Source organism: Trachurus japonicus, chromosome 3 (genome assembly GCF_045865225.1).
Source record: "Trachurus japonicus isolate A0001 chromosome 3, Traja_1.0".
Classification (NCBI taxonomy): Eukaryota; Metazoa; Chordata; class Actinopteri; order Carangiformes; family Carangidae; genus Trachurus; species Trachurus japonicus.
In genome coordinates, this window is record NC_140909.1 from 30,428,216 (window position 1) to 30,437,419 (window position 9,204).

Below are 9,204 nucleotides of genomic sequence, written 5' to 3' on the forward strand. Positions count from 1 at the left end.
TCGTGTGCAGATTCTCTTGCAGGTCTGTGGGTGTATATAAAGATGCTGCAGGTGGATGCAGCAGAGAATCTGAGGACAGAGGTAAGTTCTGGGCATCATGGCTTCAGCACTGGTGCTCCTGCTTTCGCTGCTCCTGGTCTCACTGGTGTCTGCATCACATCACTTTGGTGGAACTGTGACCTTCACCTACAAAGGAAGAAACTTAGATGGATCACATAGAGTGAGTAAAATGGATGTGTACTGATGATTTATTTTTATTGTCATACTCAAGAAACTTTCTCTGATTTTGTGATCTATTATTGTTATTATCAGTAAATTTTAATCAGTAAAGTAAATTAGTATTTGGAAATTGCTCTGAAAAGGTAGAATTAAATTTTCCATTTCTGCTTAATTAAAGCCAACGTCACTGGTCACTGTAACTCATTAATATTAGCATTATTCTGTCGACTCTTGCCACACGTAGAAGAACCAAACAAAAAAAAAGAAAGATAAATAAATCATACAAGTTCAACTAAACAATATTTTCAGAAATGTAAATTTTTTGGCATTCGTTGCAGCCAACCACAAAGGCAGACTTTGGTCTTACACAATACTTACATGAAGTCAAATAACTTCAGTACAATCAAACCTTGGCTACTTTACGTCTTTAAGTACTGTATCTCTCTAGTAGACAGGGATGTACCATTTTATTCCTCTTACCTTATTTTTAACCACTGAGTACATGAGTACAGACGAGAAAAACAAAGGAGCACTTCTGCTTACACCAACACCCAGTTGCCTAACAAGAGAAGTTTACTAAGGCTACTTCATATTGTAAATAATCTCTCTGTGATCAGTATTTGCAACAAGAAATTTGGTTAGGATTAGACTGTGACATTCAACTAAAGGAAGGATCACAATATGATAATTCCTTAATTTAGGGTACACTAACCTCCTATAAAAAGCATTATAAAGAGATTTAATGGGTAAGTTTACAGGGTATGTTCTCATATCCACACAAACATTTAATTTAATCATTTTCCACAGGTAATTATTCGAAACAGGAACACATTTGATGGGTGTCAGTACCACCATTACTGGTACTGTCACCACCAAAACTGTGGCCAAAACACAAGAAGTCAGACGGGTGTGCTTGACAGGAGCACCAGTGCTCCACAATACAACTCACAGTGGTGTGAAACTGAAACAGTCATTACGAAAAAACTCTGGAGTAATAGACCTTTTCAAGAGAGGTGGGTATTTTTTCTTTCTACCTCTTTTGTTTACATTATTTTGTTATTAATTCTACACATCTACAGTGCATCTTTCAGTATTTGAAGTGTCATTTCTACACATATCAGGGCAGCTAGCTGTTGCTGGATCCCAACACGCAATGCAGTCAGTAGCTGGAGGCTGATGACTCATGTGGATTTGGGAAACAGATCTGACACCAGACAACCAAACAGATCACCAGACATTGCCATTCTACCTTTCCTCCGGTAAGCTTCCTCTTGACCCTGAAACTACTCACCACTGGCTATTTTTTAAAGAAATCCACAATATTTGAGAATTTCCTCCTGATATCGAAACACACTTCTCCAACAGCTGATTTGATCTTTTTTTCTTAACTCATGTTTATGTGTCTGTTCAAGAGTTCCTCAGAACTGCCCACGGACATACAACCTGATGTCGTATGATCCTGACGGTGACCGAGTTCGATGCCGATACGGAAGGGTTTTTGGTTTAGAGTGCACCAACTGCCAACTGCCTTCAGGCTTCCACTTAGATCAGGTCATTTGAAAAATCTGTTTACGAATTCATTGCAAAATATTAGAGTGATACTATAACTCTTTTATTTAAACATTTTTCTCATTGTTAGGACTCCTGTACATTACACTACCAAAGCGCCAGTTCCAACCCCAGAGTTTTTGCATTTGAGTTGGTGGTGGAGGATTTCCCACGTGGCCACATCACTCTAGCCTACACCGATGGATCCCTCTCCTCAAGGAGTCCACTGATGACAGGGAGGAGAAAAAGACAAGCATGGACTCCCTGGACCACGACAACCGCACCATCGACTTCAACCCCAGGGTGGTGGTACACTACAACCCCACAGTCAACCACCACTGCAACACCTCCCACCACAGCTGGATCAACCACATCATCATGGTGGTGGTGGCACTCTACAACCACAGGTCCATCAACAACCACAGTCAGAACCACAACACCATGGTGGTGGTGGCACTCTACAACCACAGGTCCATCAACAACTACATCTGCACCGACAACCACAACTGCAACAACAACCACAGTCGGAACCACAACACCATGGTGGTGGGGGTGGCATTCTACAACCACACAATCAGCCACCACAACACCATGGTGGTGGGGGTGGCATTCTACAACCACACAATCAGCCACCACAACACCATGGTGGTGGGGGTGGCATTCTACAACCACAACTGCAGCAACAACCACAGCCAGAACCACAACACCATGGTGGTGGGGGTGGCACTCTACAACCACAACTGCACCGACAACCACAACTGCAGCAACAACCACAGCCAGAACCACAACACCATGGTGGTGGGGGTGGCACTCTACAACGACACAGTCAACCACCACAACACCGTGGTGGTGGTGGCACTCTACAACCACAGCTGCAACGACACATTCAACACCATGGTGGTGGTTCACAACAACCACAACTCCAGGGCCAACCACAACCAGGACCACGACACATTACACAACGTCGTATGCAAACACTGCTCCTCTCAGTAAACTACCTTTGCAGTTCTCTTTACTTGGTAAGTATTATTGTCCGCATACATGTTTGACAATATTTCTGTGAGGTAATCTACATTATTCATTCATGTTGAAAAACCTTGATGTGTAGCATTACATGAGCCTGTAGAAACTATTAAAACGATGCTGACATCCAGAATCAAATCAAATCCTCATTTTAAGATAAGTTGGCTGTGATTTTTTTTTAATTTTCTATGTTTAACTCCAGTGGACCCACCTGCCCCCTCATGTCAGGAGGGATTCTACTTGCCAAAGTTTTTGCAGCCAACACCTGAAAATGGAGCACACATCCATGCAGAGGTCAACAAAGAAGTGGAGATCAGAGTCAAAGCTCAAGCTGCGTATGCAACGTAAGCATGAACCTATGTGATTAGTGAGGTCTTGTAGCAACAAAACATTGTATATATTAGCATAGAAGATTACATCACTGATAATGAAACAATATCTGGTTTCTTATGTTTTCACACAGACTATATGATATCATCATCAGTGGACCACTGAACATCACCAAGCACAGGAACACACATGATGAGTTTGTCATTAGGTGGACACCTGTCCTAGATGATCTGGGAGATCATTACCCAATATGCTTTGCTGTTGAAGCAGCAACAGGGTGAGCACTGGGTTCATTTCACTTACGACAAATCAGTGTGTGAACAAAATCATAATGTAAGTGTTTTGCATATTTTACAGGTCTGCTGCAACCAATTTTCAAACCACACAAGGTCACTATTACCATCACCATGTCACCCCAACTTCACAGTAAGTGACATTTCTCTGTGTTTGATGTTCTGTAAAATCCATGTCCAAGCAAGACAGTATAGAGGGCAAAACCTTAATGATGAGGCATAGTTGAGACCAAGAGATGACAATTAATGCCTCTGTGAACAAGACTGTACAAAGAAGTTTTAAAACATGAGTGTCATAGGTTGTGGCTGGAATTTTTTCTTGGCTCTTGTGTTTCGTGCCTCTTGTTGTGGGTTTAGGGGTCGATTTCACTGGGCCTGGAAACACCTTCCTGCTTGAGAATGTAATAGACGAGAGGGAGGTTGTGGCCAATGGCACATTTGTTTTAATGCTGGAGGTCCAGTGCTATATCTTGTGGGGGATACAATCGTCTACAGAAGTTTTAAGAAAGCACTAGAAAAAATTAAGGAGCCTGTTTAGCAACCAAGATTTAAAATGATTCACAATCATTCACAAGTTAGATTGAAATGCTGATGGCTTCTGCATCTTCACATTTAATCTCAACATCTATGTTCACCAATGCTTTTCAGGTCTGGCATCTATCAGTCTGAGATGAGGTGTGTTGTAGTGGACGTTGAAAAGAAGCAAGGTGAGTCACAGGTGTACTTTACTGTCAACATTTGATGTTGCAAGTCCACCTGTAAATGTGTAAATTTTCACCCAATACTTAACCTGCTAAATGGTATACAGCCATATGGCTGCCGCGCATTGGGGTGCAAACTATCAGTGTTTAACATTTGTCTTTGGGAGCCATTTAATTCAAATTTAATTTAAATTTATAAACATACGTATGTCTGCATGAAGTTATATGATTAAAAATAATTAATGTACATACACAACTTTATACATATCTCATTCCAGTTGAAGCTCATGTGGTGTGTGATGAGTCATCAATGACAGTTCATGTTGAAAAGTCATCATTTGATGGCCTCCATGAAGATCATCTGCGGCTCAGTGATCCCTCCAACATTGCCTGCAGTCTCCAGACACACTCCAACAGCACCCACGTCATCGCCGTTGTCCCACTCAATGCTTGTGGCACTCAGATCGAGGTAATGAGGGTCGTTTGTTTCATTACATTACCAGTGATGGATGTTTCCGTTTTCATTTACTGCATGTGAACATTACCCTTTTCAGGAAGATGATGATTACCTCATGTTCAAGAATGAAATCACCACCGTGGACAACATTGCAGACGTGATCACCAGGAAGCACCTGCTGGAAGTGCAGTTCTACTGCAAGTATCCCAAACGAGGAAATGTAACAATGGCCTTCACTGCACACAGAAAGAACGTCACAGTGTGGGAGAAAGGCTTCGGCACGTTCACCTACGACTTTGAGTTCTACCCCGATGGGCAGTACCAGGCCCGCATTGATCCTCGGTCATACCCTCTGGAGTACGACCTTGGGAGCAGGATTTACATGCAGATAGAAGCCACCTCCTCAGTCAACAACACTGAGTTGTTTGTTGAGTCCTGCAGAGCCACACCTTATGATAACCCCAACTACCACCCAACCTACTCCATCATTGAAAATGGGTATGAAAACTTGTTGTTGGGGCTTTGTAATTAAATCTCCTGTGGGTGTGATTGCTCTGTCGCTGTAGTGGCATCAAGTGCAATGTTTGCAATCTTCTGATCTTTTTTTATTTCCCTTTGACTAGGTGTGTCGTGGAGCCAACTGTTCGACTCCATACCCCCGCCCACGAGAACCAGTTCAGGTTCTGCATGGAGGCCTTCAAGTTCATTGGACTGCACGATCAGGTGAGCAGAGAATCATTGAGTTAGGTTTGATCAACACCTATAAATGTCTCCTGTCAGATTTCTCAATGCTTAAAGAGATAGTTTGATAGACAGATGTGTTTGGTAAGGTGGTATGTCAGATCTGGCTACTGTTGTTTTCAGGTTTACATCAGCTGTTCAGTCGTGGTATGTGAAGCAGGATCCTCGAACACCAGATGCTCGCGGGGATGCATCAACTCCACGTGGCCAAGCGGTCAACATCACCACCGAAAGAGAGAGGCCATCGTCCAGACCACCAACCACTTTGTTTCCCAGGGCCCCTTGCGCTTAAAGAGATCAGCAGAAGCACCATCAGCCACAGGTATGAAAATAGGCAGTGTTTCCTTATCAGCCTTGTTTGAGTCCCAAGTAGACTTTGGACAAGACTGAATTCAAATTGTGTTTCTCTTTTTTCCAGTGACCAATCTGAACCTGAACCTGGTATTCATCGCAGGGTGTCTTCTTGCAGTTGTTGGCATGGTCTGTGGAGTGATCATGTACAAAGTCAAGATGTCAAAGGTCAAATACCAACCTTTGCCTACATCTGAAAGTTAAGACCACAGAGTTTGCAGAATTAAGAAGACATCTGAATCTCTAAACCTTATTTTGACAATTTTCTTCTGCATAATTTGGGTGTTCTTTTTCATTAATCAGGAGAATTATGTCTTTGTAACTTTGTAGCTCCTGGGTGATCAGTCAGTGTGTGTTTAAAGTTGTGGGAATTCAATTAACCTTATAACTGCTGTTACTTGCATGTACTACAGTCTGATTTAAAAACAAGTGTCTTAATTGTCATTATATTGTATTATCATAAATCCTTTTTACGGCTTTGGATCAATCTAGACTTCAGTTATGATATGTGTTTTATGTTGAAAATAAAACAACATACACTCTAACACCAATTTTAGCATTTGTCATTTTTATTTATTTTGAATGAACAAACACCAAAATAACACTATCCTTGACCTTATGCTGTTCTCTGACCAACACGTTCTCACTCCCAGTGCGTCAACAGCCTGACGAACGGTCACTGTCCCTCATCGTCACATGCCTGACTCATTAGGTACCCGTTTTTCGTCAGGTTTTGACGCGCTCGGCTTTAAGTTGATTCCAATGCAATCCCCTTCGCGGCGATATGTGACGCTCAGAGCAAGTGATCCAGCCGACCCGGCGTGCAGCACTGAAAGACGCTGTGAGCAGAGGATCACTTTTTTTTTTTTTAACTTTTCCTTAAAGCTTTATTGAACCTGATGCTGCTGTGTCTGACGTAGCTTTCGGCAAGGATGTTATTTATTTATTTCTTTATTTATTTAGTGATCATTGTGTTTGGTGCAGAATAATCAATGAATAAATAAATAAATTAGGTCGGAAGCTACGCCAGACCAGGGGGGGGCGGGGGGGGGGTTGTGGATTCTACAGGTGAAGACTACTTCCGCGTTCAAAAAGCTGCTCTGTTTAATAAATATTCTGAAGAAAGATCTGATTATTAGCCACAACGCTGTAACCATCCAAGGAAGACTGTGTAACAATATTATGTGCTTCTGCTGAGTCCTAAAGCCCTGTGTAATATCAACTTTATTTTAAGAAAACACGCTTTGTTTCCAATGTCATATCACGGAGAAGCACTACATTACCCATAATCCTCATATTTATCAGTGACGTGTCTGATTGGTTGAGCTTGCTGTTACCAGCAAATGAAAAAATAAAACAAATTGAGCTTATATTATTTTCTTAGTAACTTTTTTGTTTTCAACATTGAATTAAAAAAACGGTGCTATATTGTTAAAATTCAACAATAAAGTGCATAAAAGTTGGCTTGACTTCTTTCTTTTTTTCTTTTTTTTTCATAATTTTCACCAGCATCTTTCTGGTCCACATCACATCACATTTATTGTAATTTTTAATTCAATGAGTGAAATTTTATTTTTTATCTGAAAAACATTATTATGAATTCAAGGGTCAGAGGTCACTGATTAGTGTTAAATTTAACCTTTTTGACCCTGTTTCCTTGAATAAATCACTAAGACTTTGATGCGGGAAGCTGAGATTTTGATTTGACTTTGTTCAGAGCACTAGGGACAAAAGTTTCTGTAGAATTTCAGACCTGTCGGACTTCCAGAAGGGTCACAGCTGACCGTCCAGGCTCGTTTCTCGGCCTTCAAAGCCTAGATTTAGAAGCCTTTTGTCTAATAATGTCCACATCCTTGGGGTTATAAGGATGAAAGTTTAATGTATTTGTCCGGGGCCTAAGGCCATCCACCATGTGCAATTTCAAACCTGTGCGACCTTCACAAGTGTCAAAGGTCGCTGATCTGTGACCTTTTTGACCCCGTTTCCTTGAATAAAACACCAAGACTTTGATGCGGGAAGCTGAGATTTTAATATGTGGTCCAGAATGTCTAGTAGATTGTGTGTGCAAAGATTCAGAGCTCTGTGACATTCAGAAGGGTCACAAATAGCCAAAAAGCAATGCTCCTTTCTCTGACCTCTTATTAAAGGAGAAATGTTTCAACAGCAATTCTTTAATAGCTTCCAGATGCTTTGGCCTATCAGGCAGAATTTTTAGCTAAAGGAGCTGGTGTACGATCAGGAAGTAGGGGAGCTGTGCATAAAGCCAATTGGTAAGTGTCAAAGGTCACAGGGGTCAAACATCAAAGTGAATCCAGCCATTCCTGCTTTTTCTCAACAAAACATACACGCTTTAAGTTATCATCATGAAATATAAATATGTTGTATATCAGAGAGTCCTCTATCAGAATATTTTGGTCCCGTTGCTCTAGGGGCCCCGGGGGGCCACTTGGCTTTCCCATGCTCCCACAGAGTTGGGTCTCGGGGTGATGGATAAGGGCCTCACCATGAGTCCACAGGCCAAGTTTCAAGTGATTTGGTCGGTTTCTATGGAAACGGCGGCCTCAAGGATACAGAGGAATGTGGCTGTTTGAAGTAGGGCCCGACCGATTTATCGGCGAGCCGATTAAATCGGCCGATTATAGCCCGTTTGAGAATAATCGGTAATCGACCAAAACTCGCCGATTGTCGCCGATATTTTCAGAAATAAAATGCAGGGAATAAGACTTGGTTTTACTTTGAAAATGTTCCCCCATTTGAAAAGATCCCCGACATTAGGTTATTTATCCTGTAGAGGGCGCATCCAACTGCATCCACTATCCACCTCACAGCACAGCAGAGTGACTGATCTGCAGCAGGACACGCTCCGCCATAGCCTCGTCACTCACACACATCACACAGCTTATTAACAACTTGATTAACTGTTAACTGTCTCAAAACCAGTGTTGCTGCTGGCTTTCTTTTAACTTTTTTTTTTTTTTTTTTTTACACCGCGGTTGGGTTGTGATTTAATTAATTAATGCTCGTGACTCCGGCTGTGTTGGGTCCGAGATTCAACAAGCCGGTCGGGTTTTACAGTTATTACCGGCAGTAGCCTACAGTAGCTACGCCCGTTTATCAATAAACACAGTGGATGAGGAGGGTGAGTGACTGAGCTCAGGCTGTGTAGACTGGGGGGCGGGGGGGCGGCGGTGCGGGTCTCTGACTGCAGCGGGACAATCATGTCTCTGCTCCGTGACACACTAAAGCGCTGTGGGACCGGGGCTCGCGGCAGCACCCGCTAAACATTGAAAACAGCGGTGATACGTGCTTCCACTTCGAGTTCAACAAACCAGAAACGTCTGGAACAACACTGGAAAAAGTCGCTTTTCAAAAAAAAAAAAAGAGAGCGAGAGAGAGAGAGAGACCGCCGTGCCGTGTAAAAACAACAACAACAACAAAAAAGTGTCACGTGTCATGACTTCCTGTATCTGGCCCTTCAAAATAAAAGCCCTATAGCCTTTCACAGTTCAGTCATTGATTTTGACTTAATTTTGACAAGACA

General features: G+C 42.2%; 1 protein-coding gene across 1 annotated transcript; it reads left to right on the plus strand.

Annotated features, from left to right (window-relative positions):
* LOC146990141 (uncharacterized) lies at positions 1 to 6,196 on the plus strand. Its single transcript, XM_085769568.1, has 14 exons — positions 1 to 220; positions 1,027 to 1,232; positions 1,341 to 1,478; positions 1,632 to 1,770; positions 1,859 to 2,786; positions 2,993 to 3,134; positions 3,254 to 3,397; positions 3,478 to 3,546; positions 4,062 to 4,120; positions 4,393 to 4,583; positions 4,669 to 5,069; positions 5,195 to 5,294; positions 5,436 to 5,634; positions 5,731 to 6,196. Exons 1-14 carry the CDS (start codon positions 98 to 100, stop codon positions 5,865 to 5,867), a joined length of 2,976 nt encoding a protein of 991 aa, XP_085625694.1. The 5' UTR covers positions 1 to 97; the 3' UTR covers positions 5,868 to 6,196.
* The last annotated feature ends 3,008 nt before the right edge of the window (positions 6,197 to 9,204 follow it).

What these genes read in the sequence shown, in the direction of transcription:
- LOC146990141 (XM_085769568.1), top strand. Translation starts at nt 98, where the DNA reads ATGGCTTCAGCACTGGTGCTCCTGCTTTCGCTGCTCCTGGTCTCACTG. An exon ending in GCTGTTGAAGCAGCAACAGG is followed by an intron (nt 3,398 to 3,477) that starts GTGAGCACTGGG and finishes CATATTTTACAG; the next exon opens with GTCTGCTGCAACCAATTTTC. An exon ending in TCATTGGACTGCACGATCAG is followed by an intron (nt 5,295 to 5,435) that starts GTGAGCAGAGAA and finishes TGTTGTTTTCAG; the next exon opens with GTTTACATCAGCTGTTCAGT.